This window comes from Thalassophryne amazonica, chromosome 4, assembly GCF_902500255.1.
Source record: "Thalassophryne amazonica chromosome 4, fThaAma1.1, whole genome shotgun sequence".
Taxonomy (NCBI): Eukaryota; Metazoa; Chordata; class Actinopteri; order Batrachoidiformes; family Batrachoididae; genus Thalassophryne; species Thalassophryne amazonica.
The window spans coordinates 115,896,891-115,917,562 of NC_047106.1; the positions used below are offsets into that span (position 1 = coordinate 115,896,891).

The window sequence follows — 20,672 nt, forward strand, 5'->3', positions numbered from 1 at the left end:
CCTGATGGGACTCCCTGCTTTAATTATCTGGTTTTCATGTGCAAATGCTGTAATACAATATTGTTGTATGCTGTCACTTGCCCCCTTGCTGCAAGATTAAATCTTTAAATTGAAAGGGGCCTGAATCCTGAAGTTATTGTTGTTTGAGAATTTTTCGAACCAATGCCATCGTGAACTGCGTGAGATCGGGCTGCACATTGAGGGTCAGTTGCATGAACGTAATGGCACCACCTCACTTCCTGCCAACCTCCGTGTTTGTGATGTGACTTTCTGGGACTGCTTCAGTTATCCCATTAAAGAGTTACCTGTACTTTCCTAAGAATTAAAGATTACCGTGGTCATTGCATGAGTGCAGAGGTGCTCTGCAGACACAGTAGACTCTGAGCCGCCGGCTCCTGGCAGGATTCTGGACACGATCACCTCATTGGAGTAACGATGGGTGCCCATAGCTCCAACCTAGATGATATCCTGGAGGAGGACATGCACCACTGGTACACCAAGTTCATGAAAGAGTCTCCGTCTGGACTCATGACGCTCTTTGAACTGAAGGGTATGCTTGAGATGCAAGGAATGACAGAGGAGGCCAGCAGCTACGTGGACCAGGTCTTCTTCACCTTTGACATGGATGGGGTATAAATGCACCTTTTCTGTTTCTTCTTTTAGACAAAATATGTTGCAGATTTGTTTCTATAAAGGCTGAAATGTAGCGTTAACCTTTTTTGACAGACAAATGATGGGCTTCTTCGTTAGTGAATTCTTGCTATAAATGCACATTCTTTAATATTTAGTTTTCTAAAACTGGACAGTTGAAGAATCACAAAATAAGTGTGCAGTTTAATCTGAGAATATTGTTTGATCTCAAGAAGATTTAACAGCGAAAGCAATTACCGTGACCTCTGATAAAATTTAATTCTCAAGGATCAAGGGAGGGCAGTCGGTTATGATTTGATCAGTGCTGAAGTCTTTAACAATGTACACGCAGTAAAAAAAATATATGAATCACATACTTAGGTTTTGGGAAAGCCTAGGCATGCACCCTGGATAGATAGATAGAGGTCGATTGATTGATGGATTTTCTTTTGTCTATGTAATATCCTATATATGTGTCTGCCAGCTTACAGATTGTTAGAGAATTGGATTGATGATGGGTTAGGAGCAGGTGTGCTAATCAGTGAGCAAAAGACTGTTTATAAACAGAGCAATGTACTAAATTAGAGAGATAAAGTGTTATTTTCTTATTATTTCACAGCAGTAAAAGTTTATAACTCAAACTAGAGCACCGCGCTCATAGAATGCAAACTTCCGCCAACACTCATCTCCAATTCCACAAAATTTTACCTTGGAAAACCTTTCAGTCACGACGGAGTTTTAGGGCCACAATGAATTTATTTATTTATTTTTTATTTTTTTTTGGGACTTCGAGAATAAAGTCGTAATATTACGAGAATAAAGTCATAATATTACGAGAAAAAAGTCATAATATTACAAGAAAAAATTCAAAATATATTATGACTTTATTCTCATAGAATTACGAATTTATTCTCGGAATATTATGACTTTATTCTCGTAAAATTCAGACTTTATTCTCATAATATTATGACTTTTTTCTCGTAAAATTACGACTTTATTCTCGTAATATTACGACTTTATTCTCAAAGTCTAAAAAAAAAAATTCTATGTGACCCTAGAACAACGTCGTACAAAGTAAAGGTCCTGTTAGAAGTGGCTTTTAATTTTTTTTTTTTACTTTTTTGGTTTCTGGATTTTTTTCAGATAATTTTCACAGAACATTGTCATCTGTGCTACGCACAATTTGTCATTGCTTTTTGGCACTTGGTTTCCGACTGATTACTGGAAGATAGACAAACGGGCATAAAATTGGAACCTCCATCCAATTTTGGTGGTGTAGTTAAATCAATAACAGAAAAATGAGAGTGACTGAGGCACTTTTGATTGAGATATAATGCAAAATGTACAACAAATGGGCTTTTCAATATTAAATAAAAAAGTCCACAAAATCCTCAGTATGGATCAGATCCAGATCAAACTTTGTTAGGTGATAGTGCAAGTCTGCACCTCACTTTCAAATATGAGAGTGATTGGGGCATGTTTCATTAAAGTATGATGTAAAATATGCATTAAATGGGGTTTTCATTTATAAATTTAAATGACTACAAAATATTCAATCTGGATCAGATCCAGTATCCCAGTTTATCTAGGATATCTTACCCCCTACCCTGGATATCTTCTCCCCCACCCCCTGCAAAGAAAGTTTGCTGCAGTATTATCACTCATTTCATCTTATCCAGATTTGTACATGGCTGACAGAATGAAAAAAAAAACTACTATAAGCCTCAATGACATGGTCTTGCCCTGGACCCGATAGAGGGAATTTAATTAAAAAAAGCCTATTCCCATCTTGAACACATACTTACTGTGGATGCACAAAGGTTGGCTATAAATGCAAGATCTTCCATTCTGAAGTGACTGGCCCCTCTTTTGTGTAAATTCTCTCAATTCACATCTATAATTTCTTCCCTGGTCATGTATTCATGTATCTTACCTTCCCACGTAAGGATGGGGGAGATATCCTGACAAGGATTACCCCCCAGTCATCACCGTAGGTCACTGGTTAGTATCCAAGTCTCACAAACCTACAATAAAACAGGAAGCACCAGGATCCTAAAGACTTGGACCTTTGTTCTCCTGCAAATGTCAATGTTTTACACAATATATAGCATAGAAGAGTTTTACCCATTAAATACAATTACATTGACAAAACAAGTAAGTTACCCATAAGAGCAAGGGGCACAATTATAACTTGATTTTGGCTGCCAGCCCCATCTTATTTTTATGTGGTTTTTTTCTTCTTCTTTTTACCAAAATTTAACTTCTCAAATGAAGAAACGGTCGAGACATTTGAGCATTTTGTCGCCATCTAGCGGGCGATTCGACCATTTCAGGGCTGTACATATTCGACTTGAAAGCCAAAATTCAGTTAAAATATCAGAAATGCGTGATTTTTGGCAGGCAGATCTTTGATGTCCTAGTATTAATGTATCACATTTTCAATTTTGAGAGTTTTGAGATTCTTGAGTTTCCGGACACAGAAAGTTTTGCTGTACGGATGATGGATGAATGGATGGATGGACAACAGCTTCTCTTGACAAGCACAACTTAAAGTTTTGAAAAATAACCTTGAATATATATCATGTTTGGTTAATGTAGTACAATGACAAAGCATAGTGTTGTAACTTTTTTGTTTGTTTGTTTTTGCTTTGTTTTACAGGATGGCTACATAGACTTTGTTGAATATATCGCAGCAATAAGTTTATTACTGAAAGGAGAAATTAACCAGAAACTAAAATGGTACTTCAAGCTGTTTGATCAAGATGGAAATGGAAAAATTGACAAGGAAGAACTGGAGACTATATTTAAGGTATACTTTATTTGTTTCTTCATTTATTTATTTTACTTTCATAGATGTTGTTTCACTTAAATGTAAAATTGAGCATCAGTCAGCATAAGAGTTTTTGTGACCTTGACCTAACATCCAGAGAGCTTCTTTGTCTAAACATGGATATGTTTTTATTTCAGGGACAAAAAGATTTGTAAAGTGAACACACCAATGATTATGTCACATTATTAAATTAGTGGAAATTATGCCATATATAATGGCAGAGACAGTTTTTGATCACTCAGAAATGAAGTAAAACTAAGTCCTTTCTGCTTCTCCCTGGTTTTTACTTGGGGTTGCCGTGCAGATCTGAGGTGAGTCTGCACGTTAATTTGGCACAAGCTTTACACCGGATGCCGTTCCTGACGCAACTCCATATTACAAGGAGAATGGGCAGAGGGTGGAGTTTGAACCGGTACATTCTGCATTGGAAACAAGTGCACTAACCCTTAGTCACCTCCCCTGTCACTGAAAAATAAAATGATTATAAAAAATAAAAAAGATGAAAATGTTCTTTGAAATGAAATGAGACCACCTTAAAAAACAAGGTATTGTTATCACTGAAAAGAAATGTATCTCACACAGATTTTATTTTTAAATGTTGGAAATGTATCAGCTTTTCATTATTTTCAAAAGTTTATGGCACATTCACAGTGCCATATAGGATTACACAGCAATGTTTATTTTCATGTGTATCATTTAAGTAGTTTGAACTTATTTTTCAGTTTTACGAGGTCTGTGAGAAAAGTATCGGACCTTTTTATTTTTTCAAAAACCATATGAATTTGAATCACGTGTGATTGCATCAGCCAAGCTTGAACCTTCGTGCGCATGCGTGAGTTTTTTCACGCCTGTCGGTTGCGTCATTCGCCTGTGAGCAGGCTTTGTGTGAGCAGTGGTCCACGCCTCTCGTCGGTTTTTTATTGTGAATAAATGTCTGAATGATTTGGAGCTTTGCTGCATCAATTTTTTTCAGAAACTGAGAGACCTCCAGGTGGACACCGTTCGGAAAATTAATATGGCTTTCAGGGACGATTTTATGGGGATTATACAGATTAAGGAGTGTTACTGCCGCTTTAAGGACGGCCCACAACTGCAGCGCGCTCCCAGCGCCGATCGACATGCTCAGACCCCGCTGAAACAACCGGATCATTTCCAATGTGAAGGCTTTGTTGATCAGGGACCTCGTTTGACTTTCACAAAAAGGCAGGAGACGTGGACATCAGCACTTTTTCGGTACATTCCACTGTTACAGGAGTTTTTTTCATGGAAAGAAAAGCGGAGGGACATGCTACGGAGCCGTTCATTACGTGGGACAAAACCACCTCCGTGTTGGTCTCACAGGACGGCTTTCAGGTGGATTTCAGATGGATTCCGGTTGCTCTTCAGTTGTGTGATTATCCGATTGTGATTGTGCATGAGCTGGACATGCCCCAACATGTCCTGGAAGGCTTCATCACGGCGTTGCTTTGCGCCATGCGGCTCCACCGTGATGCACGGTGGAGCCGCTCCTCTTTCCATGACAAAAACTCCTGTAACAGTGGAATGTGCCATTCATTTCTAAACTGGACGCTGTCTTGATCCGGTATGTCATCTGACTAGCACAGGAATTGTGAAAAGACGTGGACATCAGCACTTTTTTGGCACATTAAGACAGACGTGCAGAGGAGTTCCGCGCGTCGCGGTGGAGCCGCATGGCACAAAGCAACGCCGTGATGAAGCCTTCCAGGACATGTTGGGGCATGTCCAGCTCATGCACAATCACAATCGGATAATCACACGACTGAAAAGCAACCGGAATCCATCTGAAATCCACCTGAAAGCCGTCCTGTGAGACCAACACGGAGGTGGTTTTGTCCCGCGTAATGAACGGCTCCATGGCGCATCCCTCCGCTTTTCTTTCATGAAAAAAACTCATGTAACAGTGGAATGTGCCGAAAAAGTGCTGATGTCCACGTCTCCTGCCTTTTTGTGAAAGTCAGACGAGGTCCCGGATCAACAAAGCCTTCACGTTGGAAATGATCTGGTTGTTTCAGCTGGGTCTGAGCATGTCGATCGGCGCTCGGAGCGCGCCACGCTCTCAGCAGTTGTGGGCGGTCCTTAAAGCGGCAGTAACACTCCTTAATCTGTATAATCCCCATAAAATCGTCCCTGAAAGCCATATTAATTTTCCGAACGGTGCCCACCTGGAGGTCTCTCACAGTTTCTGGAAAAAAATTGATGCAGCAAAGCTCCAAATCGTTCAGACATTTATTCGCAATAAAAATCAGACGAGAGGGGTGGACCACTGCTCACACAAAGCCTGCTCACAGGTGAATGACGCAACTGACAGGTGTGAAAAAACTCACGCATGTGCAGGTTCAAGCTTGGCTGATGCAATCACACGTGATTCAAATCCATATGGTTTTTGAAAAAAATAAAAAGATCCGATACTTTTCTCACAGACCTCGTATTTACATTACTTCTTGTAATTGTGGAACAGTTTTAGCAGTTTATTCAGTTTTCCTTTGTAATTTCAAATAAATCAAAGTTGAATATGGACCTAAGAAATCACTTTTATCAAGACTTTTGGTCAAACTGAGCCTAGTTGGCATCGATACGGTGAGTGAATAATTTTAATAATTAATTATAGAACTGCCACTATCTTGAATCCAGGTAGTTGTTTTTTATCATAGCAATAATATTTGTAGCTGGTCTACACTATATGGTTCATATGTAAAGTATTCACAGCGCTTCACTTTTTCCACATTTTATATTACAGCCTTATTCCAAAGTGGATGAAATTCTTTTTTTTTTCTTCTAAATTCTACAAACAATACCCCATAATGTTTCTGTGTAGGCTCTCAGTTGTCCAGGTGGTTTCCATAGTAAATGGTAAATGGACTACATTTATATAGCGCTTTTCCATCTGCATCAGATGCTTAAAGCACTTTACAATAATGCCTCACATTCAACCCAATGTGATGGTGCTGCCTTACAAGGTACTCACTACACACCGGGAGCAACTAGGGGATTAAGGCCCTTGCCCAAGAGCCCTTAGTGATTTTCCGGTCAGGCTGGGATACGAACTGAGGATCCTTTGGTCTCAAGTCCAACGCTTTAACCACTAAACCATCACCTCCCCTTGTGCAGGCAAATGGACATGCTAATCGCTATATCCTCCCGCATTTCATACCGGGGGATAAAGTTTTGAGAAGGTAGCATAACGTGTTGTTAATTACAGTGCACCTGAAAAGCCTCCACAGCACTTCACTCCCCCCACACTTCGTTATGTGACAGCCCCATTCCAAAATGGACAAAATTCCCCCTTCCCCTCAAAATTCCACACACAACACCCCACAAAGACAATGTGAAAAAAGTTTTGCGATTTTCGCAAAATTATTTAAAACAACAAAAAAATAAACAAATAAATAAAAACACATGTATTTGGCATGAAGTTCGGGTGCATCCTGTTTCCATTGATCATCCTTGAGACGTTTGTACAGCTTAAATGGAGTCCACTCTGGGCAAATCCAGTCGACTGGACACAACCTGGAAAGACACACACCCATCCGCATACAAGGTCCCAAAGCTGACAGTGCACGCCAGAGCACTAACCAAGCATGAAGTCAAAGGAGCCATCTGCAGACCCGAGACAGGACTGTGTAAAGGCACAAATCTGGGGAAGGGTACAGAAACACCTCCGCTGCTTTCTGCTGAAGGTCCCAATGAGCACAGTGGCCTCCATCATCTGCGAACGGATGATGTAGTAGAAAAAAGATAAAATTCTTGCTCTGGTGGTCTGACTTCTGTCTTGAAGTTAGACCACCAGAGCAAGAATTTTAGCTGAGGAACCTTCTGCGATTTGAAGCAAAACGTCCTCGCGTCAAGCAACCCAGTCCAGTCGAAGATTCAAGCTTTTTCTACTATAATACCCCATAATGATAAAGTGAAAAAACATTTTTTTTTTTTGCAAATTTATTAAAAATAAAGAAACTAAGAAATCACACGTACATAGCTATTCACAGCCTTTTCCTTGACCTCTGATTGTCTTGAGCCACAAATCTGGGGAAGGATACACAAACATTTCAGCTGCTTTGAAGGTCTCATTGACCACAGTGGACTCCATCATCCATAGATGGAAGAAGTTTGGATCCACCAGGACTCTTCCTAGAGCTGGCCGCCCCTCTGAACTGAGCAATCAGGGGAGAAGGACCTTAGTCAGGGAGGTGACCAAGAACCTGATGGTCACTCAATCAGAGCTCCAGCATTCATTTATGGAGAGAGGAGAACCTTCCAAAAGGACAACCATCTCTGCAGCAATCCGCCAATCAGGCCTGTATGGTAGAGTGGCCAGACGGAAGCCACTCCTGAGTAAAAGGCACATGGCAGCCCACCTATAGTTTGCCAAAAGGCACTTGAAGGACTATCAGACCATGACAAACAAAATTCCCTGGTCTGATGAGACAAAGATTGAACTCTTTGGCGTGAATGCCAGGCGTCATGTTTGGAGGAAACCAGGCATCATCCCTACAGTGAAGCATGGTGGTGGCAACATCATGCTGTGGGGATGTTTTTCAGCAGCAGGAACTGCGAGACTAGTCAGGATTGAGGGAAAGATGAATGCAGAAATTTACAGAGACATCCTGGATGAAACGTTGCGGGTGGGGAGCTGTTGACCGTGACTGGGATGTTGTCGGGCGGTGAAAGGAATTCTTTGAGGATCTCCTCAATCCCATTGTCAAATCTTCCGAAGAGGAAGCAGAGACTGGGGACTCAGAGATGGACTCATCCATCACCCAGGCCGAAGTCACCGAGGTGGTCAGGAAGTTCCTCTGTGGCAAAGCTCTTGAGGTGGATGAAATCCATCCTGAGCACCTTAAGTCTCTGGATGATGTGGGACTGTCTTGGTTGACACACCTCTGCAACACCACGTGGCGGTCGTGGACAGTGCCTCTGGATTGGCAAACCGGGGTGGTGGTCCCTCTGTTTAAGAAGGGGGACCGGAGGGTGTATTCCAACTATAGGAGAATCACACAGGAGAATTTGACTGATAGTCGAGCCTCAGATTCAGGAGGAGCAGTGTGGTTTTCATCCTGGTCGCGGCACACTGGACCAGCTCTACACCCTCCATCGGGTGCTCGAGGGTTTATGGGAGTTCGCCAAACCAGTCCACATGTGCTTTGTGGATCTGGAGAAGGCGTTCGACCGTGTCCCCCGGGGCACCCTGTGGGGGGTGCTCCTGGAGTACGGGGTCCGGGGTCCTTGGTAAAGCTATCCGGTCCCTGTACGACCGCAGCAGGAGCTTGGTTCGCATTGCCGGTAGTAAGTCAAACCTGTTTCCAATGCACGTTGGCCTCCACCAGGGCTGCCCTCTGTCACCGGTTCTGTTCATTACTTTTATGGACAGATTTTCTACACATAGCCAGGGTGTAGAGGGGGTCTGGTTTGGGAACCACAAACTCTCATCTCTGCTGTTTGCAGACAATGTGGTTTTGTTGGCTTCGTCAAATCGAGTGTGAAGGGTCCGGGATGAAGATCAGCACCTCCAAATACGAGGCCATGGCTCTCGAACAGAAAAAGGTGCCTTGCCCGCTTCAGGTCGGTGGAGGGTCCTTGCCTCAAGTGGAGGAGTTTAAGTATCTCGGGGTCTTGTTCACAAGCGAGGGACTGATGGAGCGTGAGATCAACAGACGGATCGGTGCAGCGTCTGCAGTGATGCAGTCACTATATCGGACTGTTGTGGTGAAGAGAGCGTTGAGCAAGGGGGCAAAGCTCTCGATTTACCGATCGATCTATGTTCCAACCCTCACCTATGGTCATGAGATTTGCTCATGATTGAAAGAACGAGATCGCGAGTACAAGCGGGCGAGATGAGTTTCCTCCGCAGGGTGGCTGGCTCCCTTAGAGATAGGGTGAGGAGCTCGGTCACTCGGGAGGAGATCGGAGTCGAGCTGCTGCTCCTCCACATCGAAAGGAGTCAGCTGAGGTGGCTCAGACATCTTTTCCGGATGCTCTCTGAACGCCTCGCTGGAGATGTGTTCCGGGCACGTCCCATTGGGACGAGGCCCTGGGGAAGACCCAGGACATGCTGGAGGGACTACATCTCTCGGCTGGCTTGGGAACGCTTTGGGGTTCCCCCGGAGGTTCTGGGGGAGCGTGTGTGGATCGGGAGGTCTGAAGGGCTTTGCCTGAGCTGCTGCCCTCGTGACCCGACTCCAGATAAAGCAGAAGAAAATGGATGGATGGATGAATGGATGGATGGATGGATGGATCCTGGATGAAAACTTGCTCCAAAGTGCTCTAGACCTCAGACTTGGGTGACAGTTCTTCTTTCAACAGGACAATGACCCTAAGCACACAGCCAAGATATCAAAGGAGTGGCTTCAGGACAATTCTGTGAATGTCCTTGAGTAGCCCAGCCTGAGTGCAGACCTGAATCTGATTGAACATCTCAGGAGATATCTGAAAATGGCTGTGCACTGACGCTCCACATCCACCCTCATGGAGCTTGAGAGGTGCTGCAAAGAGGAATGGACGAAACTACCCAAAGATAGGTGCACTGAGCTTGTGGCATCACATTCAAGAAGACTTGATGCTGTAATTGTAATCAACAAAGTATTGAGTAAAGGCTGTGCATATTTATGGACATTTCTTAGTGTTTTTTTTATTATTCTTAATCAATTTTCAAAAAATAAAACAAAAAACGTTTTTCATGTTGTCATTATGGGGTGTTGTGAGTAGAATTTTGAGGGAAGAAATGAACTTACTCTATTTTGGAATGAGACTGTAACATAACAAAATGTGTAAAAAGTGAAGTCCTGAATACTTTCTAGGCCAGATTTTCATCTAATTAATTAAATTACCTCAGTTTAATTAAGTTTTTATTATTTCAAACATGTGGCTTTGTGGTTAGTACTGTTGCCTCAAAGTCCTGGTTCACTGTCAACCTTGTCCATTCTGTGTGGAGTCTGTAATTTCTCTCCATGTTTCCATGGGTTCTATCCAGGTGCTCTTGACTCCTCCCACTTCCAAACACATGCAGGTTAGGTGAACTGGATTCTTTAAATCGACCGTGAGTGCGGATGTGTTTGTGGATGTACTGGTGTCCTGTCCAGGGTGTACCCCGCCTCCCACCCAATGACCACTGTGACAGGTTTCATCTCCACCATGACCCTTAATTCATAGCGGGTACAGAAAATGAATTAACGAAAAAAACTCAAATTATTGTTATCCGTAACCTTAGAACACAGTTATCTCCAGCTGGATGTTTTCTGATAAGTTGAATAAATGTGCTGCTTAAGTTCAGGCAGCTCATCAATTTAAATTGCTAAACAGTGAGAATAGTGTCTAACCTCCCAGCAGCCATTTCAGTTTTTCTGTACTTTAGAAAAGAGCCTGCAGCAAAAGAATTTATGTTTTTTATGGTGAACCAGCCTGAAACATGTCACATCCCATCACTTGATACAGAGCGTGTTGGTCTGTTTAACAATTAACTGTGCAGTTTCTTCTGTCAGGCAATTCAAGACATCACCAGGATTTATGATTTTCCTCCAGAAGAGATTGTGACTCTCATATATGAAAAGATTGATGTGAAAGGAGAGGGTAAGGAATGTGTCTAACTCAATTCACGTGATTTTTTAAAAATGTTTTTGTAAACCTGTGCTGGGACATTAATGTCCAACTCACATAGGAGGCCAGTCAGAATTCTGACGTGATGTCAGAGCTTTTTGATATCATGGGGCGAGAATGTTACAGAACAGATAAAAGCAACAATTTCGAAGCAGATTCAGATTACCACCAAATAGGGCTGCAACAAACGATTTGGATCATCGATGAATCTGATGGGGTTTCGACACGATTAATCGGATTAGTGGGGAATTTTTTAAAAATGTGCCAGGGAAACAATTTCTCTCCTTCCATCACTTTATTTAACAACAGAACATTATTTGAAAACTTAAAATACTTGAAAATCAACAAATCGTCAAATGTCCCTTGGCTGTTGAAATATAAAATAATAAAGAATAAAACAGTTTATAATAAAGAACAAAAATAATTATTTCAAATGGCACTGCTTTACCAAAGTGCTGAGTTCCCATAAAACAACATTGAAACATATAAGTGTTATAAAATATATGGTGAAAAAATAGGTATTTTTGTTGCTGCAAATGAGCAATTAGCATAACCAGTTAACCATAAAACCTAAATCAAAAACTGCAGCCTGACTCATTATATGTGCAACATTCTCTGTATAATTTGTAAACTATGTGGTCATTTCACAATGACACATGTGACTCATGTCTCTTTCTCTAAAATTATATTGTAGCATTATTAATTATTATTACTATTATTGTTGCTATTATTATTAACATATAAATAAAAATAAATTTAAAAATATTCTAATTTGTAATACATTTGACTCTTTTACGACAACAAACGCTGAGCCATTAATTATTATACAGAAAACAAATGCACAAACATGCTGAAATGCCAGCAGCTTAATGCTAACTTTAACATTGAAAACGCCATAGACATGCTAACGCGTTAGCATCGGCGTTAGCATAAAATACATCTGTCAACTGTTTCAGAAGACCATAACAGGTCAGTTTAACATAAAAAAAGGTAAATTTATTCCTCAGAGACATATGCTCTTTAGGGTTTTAGTGGGGTAAAATTAAGATAAATGTTGTGAAAGTGTAGGAACACGGACCCACAACAGGGGGCGCAAATGAACGGACAATGGAGGAAGTCAAATAACAACACTTTACTGTTGTGAATAAGCACAACAAACACAACGAATTACAACAATAGACAAAGAAGTCAATTCACAAAATGTGTCACGTGGGCAGGCTCGAAGATAAGAGACGTCTGTCCAAAGCAGAACCGGAACCACACGATTTCCTCCGCCACCGAACCCCGGGAATACTGGAGCCGCCAAGTCCCGAACTCCCAGGTGGCCACTGCCTCCGCGTGTCGGATCTGGTACTGCTGGCGAGGAACAAAAACAGTTAAATGTGGGTGCGTTTGCACCCAGCAACCCGTATGGCGGGAAAACCACCTCCACCTCTCGTTGGAAGAATGTCTGCTATTTAACGCACAAAAGTAACAAAGGGTTAATGTCAAAAAAGCGAACACAGTCGGCTGAGTACGGTACCTTCTAGGTAGAGCGATATCTCGGCAAAGAGGTGGAGATGTCGTCCTGCTGATATACCACTGCTGATCAGATGATTGGTGACAGCTGTCGTAGGCGATAAGTGACAGCTGTCACCCCGGCTGCTCCTGTGAGGCGGCAGCGCCCTCTGGTGCCTGGAGCCCGCACTTCAGACAGGGCGCCCTCTGGTGGTGGTGGGCCAGCAGTACCTCCTCTTCAGCGGCCCACACAACAATAAAGGGAAATAAAACAAATGAAACCAACGAAGCAGCAGTTCAAGATTGAAAGCAAAGTTGATTATATGGAAGAAACGAAACATTTGCGGTAAAACAAAGTTATTTAGCAACTAATCGATGACTAAGTTAGTTGACAACTACTTTAATAATCGATTTTAATCGATTAACTCGATTAGTTGTTTCAGCTCTACCACCACAATATAATCAACTTTTCACTCATCCATAACATTGTCAATTTTCCTCAGTCATAGCTTTGTTTTAGATAAAATAAATAAACTGGTACATACCTTCACTGTTTTTTCAGTTGGATTAGTAATAATTCTGTTGGGAAAGTGTAGTGACACGGACCCACAACAGGGGGCGTAAATGAATGGAACACTATATATATAACATATATATACATATATATAACATATATAACAATATAACACTTTACTGTTGTGAATGTGCACAACGAAATACAGACAATCACAGAATTTGTATGCAATCAATATACAAAGGTGACGTGTGGGCAGGCTCGAGGATAGAAGATGTCCGTCCAGAGAAGAGCCGGGCCCCACATGATTTCCACTGCCAGCGGGTCTGAAGCACACCAGAGCCGCCAAGTCCTGAGTCCCCAGATGGCCACCGTCTCCAGCTGTCAGACCTGGTACTGCTGGCAGGAAGCAGAAACAGTCAATAGTGGGTGTGTGTACACGCCCAGTAAATAGTCAGCAAATACGTTTCCTTAGGCGGGAATAACACCTCCACCTCAAACACAGTAATGCAGAGTCTGAATCACTACTTATCACAAGTTCGAAGTGAGGAGTGAAGACCGTCACTCCTCCAACATCCACGAACCCAGCCTCCAGCGGTAAGTAGGGAAAACAGGACGCCTGCAAACAATCCAGAAATGATTACGTGCGTTCGGCACAAATAACAGCTGAGAGTTTACCTGTTTGGTAGACAATATCTCGGCAGCGAGGTGGAGATGCTGCCCGGCTTTTATGGTGGTGGTTGATGAGTGACAGCTGGCGTTGATGATGAGTGACAGCTGTCACTCCCAGGTGCTCCCGTGGGGTGGATGCGCCCTCTCGTGCCTGAAGCCCGCACTTCAGGCAGGGCGCCCTCTGGTGGTGGGCCAGCAGTACCTCCTCTTCAGTGGCCCACACAACAGATGTGGTGAACTCACACACAACAGGTGAACTCAGCTGTTCATCTAAATGGTAATGGACTGCATATAGCACTTTTCCATACGAATCAGAAGCTCAAAGCACTTTACAATGATGCCTCACATTCACTCATTCACACAGACACACCGATATGAGGGTGCTGTCATGCAAGGTACTCGCTACACACCGGAAGCAGCTTCGAGATTAAGGACCTTGCCCAAGGGGCCTTAGTGATTTTCCGGTCTGGTTAAGGTTTGAACCGAGGATCCTCTAGTTTAAAGCCCAATGCTTAACCACTAGACCATCACCTCCCAGGTTAAGAAAAGACTCCAGAGTGTGTTCTTTGATAGATGAGACCTCAGTATTGGTTTGAAAGCAAAACTTTAGAGGAGCACTCAGAGAGCAGGCCCGGTGTGAAAGGGGCTTAAGGTTGACTGGCACACTCCTGAGTGATCAGGCAGCTCACGCTGGAATGCCCCTGTTTCCCGGAAGTGCAGCGTGGTCATTAGCTGTGTGGACACAGACAACCGTCTGGCTCCTCACCATATTGCACTCTGGGATGAGTTCTGTGCGCACCTTCAGTAACACTGGCCTTGGTAATCAAAGTTGGTTTATGAGCCAATTATTGTCATTTGCAAGAAAATCCTCAGGTTTCGTGAATATACGCTCACATCAGATTGCAAGGTCCTCTGACGCTAATGCAACCATTGTTAGTGCCATTTTCGTAATCACTTTGCACATGCTTTTATGTCCATCCATATAACTGCAAACATGTGGGTGTGTTAAATGTTCAGCACTGTGTCTCTGATGTGCACATCACTCTGATGACTTCTTGTTTTCACACTATTAACGGTTTCCCAGCATCACCTCTTTGTCAGCAGTGGAACAATAGTTGTAGAAACGTACGTACGTCAGTCAGGATTTTTGTTTGATGAACCGCACATTTCCATGGCCATTTCATTTTGATACATCTGAACATTGGCGTGGAGATGGACATACGTCATATTTCTGTGTGTAAGCACGCTTTGCACAAGAGGCCCCAGGTCTCCAGAGTTTTGTTTGGAATGATTAGGAGGAATGTTGATTTTAAGATCGTCTTAAAAAAAACACCTTTATAACTTGTCTCAGGTGAGCTGACGCTGGAGGAGTTCATCAGTGGAGCACGTGAACATCCTGACATCATGGACATGCTCTCCAAGATGATGGATCTCACCAATGTTCTGGGAATCATCATTAAGGGTCAGAAGAGGAAATCTGTAAAGTGAAACACTTCTAAAAATTTTAAAGGAAAACTGTAATAATTTCCTACCCAGAGGTACAGTGGGAGAAATAAGTATTTGACCCCCTATCAGTTTTGCAGGTTTTCCCACCTACAAAGAATGGAGAGGTCAGTAATTTGTATCATAGGTACACTTCAACTGTGAGAGACAGAATCTAAAAAAATCCAGAAAATCACATTGTATGATTGTTAAATAACTAATTTGCATTTTATTGCATGAAATAAGTATAAGTTGATCCCCTACCAACCAGCAAGAATTCTGGCTCACAGACCTGTTAGTTTTTCCTTAAGAAGCCCTTCTATTTTGCACTCTTTGCCTGTATTAATTGAACTTGTTACCTGTATAAAAGACACCTGTTCACACACTCAATCAATCAAACTCCAACCTGTCCACCATGGCCAACACCAAAGAGCTGTCTGACACCAGGGACAAAACTGTAGACCTGCACAAGGCTGGGATGGGCTACAGGACAACAGGCAAGCAGCTTGGTAGAAGACAATAACTGTTATGATTATTTATTAGAAAGTGGAAGAAACACAAGATGACTGTCAATCTCCCTCGGTCTTGGATTCCATGCAAGATCTCACTTTGTGGGGTAAGGATGATTCTGAAAAGCTCATAACTACACAGGAGGACCTGGTCAATGATCTGAAGAGAGCTGGGACCACAGTCACAAAGATTACATTAGTAAGCAAGGTCCCCCTGCTCAAGCCAGCACATGTCCAGGCCCATTTGAAGTTCACCAGTGACCATCTGGATGATCCAGAGGAGGCATAGGAGAAGGTCATGTGGTCAGATGAGACCAAAATAGAGCTTTTTGGAATCAACTCCACTTACCATGTTTAGAGGATGAGAACAACCCCAAGAAAACCATCCCAACCGTGAAGCATGGGGGTGGAAACATCATACTCTGGGGGTGCTCTTCTACAAAGGGGACAGGACAACTGCACTGTACTGAAGGGAGGATGGATGAGGTCATGTATTGTGAGATTTTGGCAAACAACCTCATTCCCTCAGTAAGAGCATTGAAGATGGGTCATGGCTGGGTCTTCCAGCATGACAATGACCCCAAACACACAGCCAGGGCAACTAAGGAGGGGCTCCGTAAGGGGCATTTCAAGGTCCTGGAGTGGCCTGGCCAGTCTCCAGACCTGAACTCAATAGAAAATCTTTGGAGGGAGCTGAAACTCCAAACCTGAAAGATGTGGAGAAGATCTGTTGCAGTGTGTGAAAACTTGGTCAAGAACTACAGGAAATGTCTGACCTCTGTAATGGCAGATAGATGTTTCTGTACCAATTGTTAAGCTCTGTTTTTCTAGGGGGTCAAATACTTATTTCACACAATAAAATACAAATGAATTATTTAAAAATCATACAATGTGATTTTATGGATTTTTTTTTAGATTCTGTCTCTCACAGTTGAAGTGTACCTATGATAAAAATTACAGACCTCTCCATTCTTTGTAGGTGGAAAAATACTTATTTCCCCACTGTATGTTAGTGCATGTTACTGTAAGAAAGCTACACACATGGTAAAGTTTCACCTTCAGCTACATCAGATGAACTGGAAAAAACTCATGAATGTATTTCTGGCAGGTAGAGAATTTCTAACTTCTTTCCCTTTTCCTGGTCTTCATTGGAAGTCTTTCAGTTTCATGGTGTGTCTGTATGGTGAGTGAAAAAATAATTACAAGATTTTATGTACAAACTTTTTTTTTTTTTGCTGTTGTTGTTGTGAGTTTAAATGCTGCCTTAACATTATTATGTTTTGTTTAAAATGTCCAAGATATATTCTCTCTCACTCACTCACTCACTCACTCACTCACTCACTCACTCAGTCACTCACTCACTCACACACACATGATTGTGTGGCTCTTTAATTTTCTTCAGTATTTATTTTGGTTGTTCACATCTTTATTTTACAGAATTAAATAATTTAATATATTTTGATTAAATGACTACTGTGACCTTGTGTTAATATCAAAGAAATTAAGTTTTTTTTTTTCAAGATCCAGAACACAGCAATAACAGAGCATTGTTTTACATCAGTCAGTGTTGACTAATGCAAGACTTGTTTAGATATCAGATCATAGAGCAACATGGTACCATGAAAAACTCAAGGGATTCAACCAAATCCATAAAAGGGGGAATTTGTGATTTAAAAGTATGCAAAGTCATATTCAAACTGTTAATAATAAAACTTGAGTGCTGTACTCACCTTTGACAGTTTATTTATTTGCGAGAAATCTTTATTGCTATTATTATTATTAATTAGCTTTGGAAAGAGATCAATGAGAGTGAACAGGGCAGATGTCCTGAATTACACAAATCACCATGGACTGAAAATAGCAACAAACCCATACTTTTACTACTACTACCTTTACATTTATGGCACTACAACAACAACATCTGAAAAAATATAGCGAGCTAGATATAGTTTTCAGAATTTTTCAGAAGTTTATACCAACCTACATACATCAGTTTTGGAGATCCGCTCTTCGTCTGTTTGATATTGGCCCCTCTACAAAGAACCAGAAGGGATATAATCAAGACCTGTATGTCCATCCTAACATTAGCTACAATATCTCTAAGGCCCTTAAGTGTAAATTAATCAAATTTGGCACATGGCTTGTACTGGCGGGCAATCACCATAGCAACAGTGACCTGATTTACATATTGTTTGGTCGCAAGGACAGCGAGTGCAAAATCATATTGTGGCTCAGTGAATATATTAATTAATGAAAACCAACATTGAATGCCCGTGACTTTCGATTACTCAGGCAGCACTTCATTAAAAACCGACATCATTGTGTAAAGGATCTTACTGTGTGGGCTCAGGAACACTTCAGAAAACCATTGTCAGTTAACACAGTTTGTCGCTACAAGTGCAAGTTAAAACTTCTGCACAGCGAAAGCCATATATCAACAACATCCAGAAACGCCACCCCCTTCTCATTTTAAATGGAACGACGCAAAGTGAAAAAGTGTGCTGTGATCTGATGAGTCCACATTTCAAATTGTTTTTGTAAATCATGGACGTCGTGTCCTCTGGACAAAAGAGAAAAAAGAACATCCAGATTGTTACCAGCACTAAGTTCAAAAGCCAGCATCTGTGATGGTATGGGGGCACCATCAATGCTGAAAGGTACATCCAGGTTTTGGAGCAACACATGCTGCCATCCAAGCAACGTCTTTTTCAGGGACGTTACTGCTTATTTCAGCAAGACAATGCCAAGACACATTCTGCACGTGTTACAACAGTGTGGCTTCGTAGTAAAAGAGTGCGGGTACTAGACTGGCCTGCCTGCAGTCCAGACCTGTCACCCATTGAAAATGTGTGGCACATTATGAAGTGCAAACGACAACGGAGACCCCGGACTGTTGAACAACTGAAGTCGTACATCAAGCAAGAATGGGAAAGAATTCCACCTACAAAGCTTCAACAATTAGTGCCCTCAGTTTCCAAACGCTTATTGAGTGTTGTTGGAAGGAAAGGTGATGTAACACAGTGGTAAACATACCACTGTCCCAGCTTTTTTATAATGTGTTGCTGGCATCCATTTCAAAATGAGCAAATATTTGCACAAAAACAATATAGTTTATCAGTTTGAACATTAAATATCTTGTCTTTGTGGTGTATTCAATTGCATATAAGTTGAAGAGGATTTTCAAATCATTGAATTCTGTTTTTATTTACATTTTACACAATGTCCCAACTTCAATGGAATTGCGGTTGTAACAATGCTTTAGTATGACTAAAGTTGTAAAGACGTGAACATTTTTTTTAATGTGAGGCCCACATTTGACCTGATGGCATTGCAACAGATGGGTGCCTGTTACTGAATTAGTGGTTGAGCTGTCAGTATCCCAGCAGTCATAGGGCATGAGGCAGAGCACACCCTGAACAGGACGCCAGTCTGTCTCAGGGCCACATATAGTAGACACGCTCACACACCTATGGACAATTTAAATTTTCCAGTCCACCTGACCTCTGTGTCTTTGGATGTGGGAGAAAACTCAAGCACCCGGAGGGAACCCACGCAAACATGGGGAGAACATGCAAACTCCACACAGAAAGGCAACAGGTGGGAATCAATCCCGTGACCTTCTCACTGTGAGACAACAGTGCTAACCACTAAGTCAACATGCTGCCCGTGCTGTGGAGGGAGCATTTTGGAACAAATGGACTCTTTGGTGTACTTGATCAAGCACACGAGTCCCCCCCCCCCACACACACACATCTTCAACTGCTCTCCCTCCACATGTCTGTGTATCTGTGTAATAATATTAGTTTTGGTGTTAATAGGAAAAGTGTTTGTGATATGGGCAACTATTTCCACATACAGACGGATTAAAAAAGGGGGGGATTCAAAACAACTGCAGTGTAGTAAATATGATTAATAAACTGTGTCTATATATATATGTATATATATATAGAGTGTGTGTGTGTGTATTTCAAGATTCATCATTTTACGTCTGGTCCTTTAGCTGAATAAACTCCAAAATTAATAGTATTCTAAGTTTAATGAGGCCTGGTTTATTAGTATATAACATGCTACCGTGCAAATATTAAGCTTAGTATTATGACTGCAATATTACTGGCTTCACCCTTTTAGACATTTGCATTAAGCTATGATGAGTTTATGTTAATTAATAGCACAGCTTCTAATGTTTTTAAATCACGCCTGTTTCCAATTTTACACCACAATACTTTTGTGTCATCCTTAAACATAAATAAAAAGCAAAAGCAGAAACAAAACCTCCATGGTTGAGGTAATAATATTCAGTTGTCTTGCTGTGATGTACAAACTTGGCTCTGAGTACTTTGCTCAGGGCCAGATTGTCTGCACAGTAATAACTTCAATTTGTGCACAAAATACCAGAACAGATCTCAAAGAAATGTTGAACCCAGCCAGGCCAGCTGGACTTTAAGTGATTATCTTGCCTCACGCTGCTTGTACATATACAAACACGTATATAATTACCTACCTTTCCTGTCAGCTTTTTTATCTTCTTATTTGGGTCATGCAAACACACTGATCAGCTGAGTTAATAATTAACAGATGTTAACTGTAGTGCTCACTGGTTACAGTATGAAGAGAATCACAGAGAAGCATTTGACTTCATGTGCTCTGAGGTATTGGATGACGGTGTTATGGAAGCATGTTGATCACCCCACCAGTCTGATCACATAAATCAAGTGCCTTGAGATCGTGGCTTTGCACCGCACGCCACGATAACACAACTGACCAGAGCCCTGCAGTCTGCTGAGACCAAACTGAACAAAAACTGAGTGCTGCCGTGACATTGAGCAGATGGTTTCTGAGACGTGTCCTCAGAGGTGTGGAGCTGCGAGGCAGGAACCTGTATGACACTCAAGACCATCAGAAACACAGTGGAGAGCAGCCTGGCTCCACT

At 41.9% G+C, this 20,672-nt stretch overlaps 1 protein-coding gene across 1 annotated transcript; it reads left to right on the top strand.

Moving 5' to 3' along the window:
- The first annotated feature begins 362 nt into the window (after positions 1–362).
- On the top strand, positions 363–15,284 carry guca1c (guanylate cyclase activator 1C). Its single transcript, XM_034168961.1, has 4 exons — positions 363–630; positions 3,290–3,439; positions 10,954–11,041; positions 15,103–15,284. The coding sequence occupies exons 1-4, from the start codon at positions 436–438 to the stop codon at positions 15,237–15,239; spliced, it is 570 nt and encodes a 189-aa protein (XP_034024852.1). The 5' UTR covers positions 363–435; the 3' UTR covers positions 15,240–15,284.
- The last annotated feature ends 5,388 nt before the right edge of the window (positions 15,285–20,672 follow it).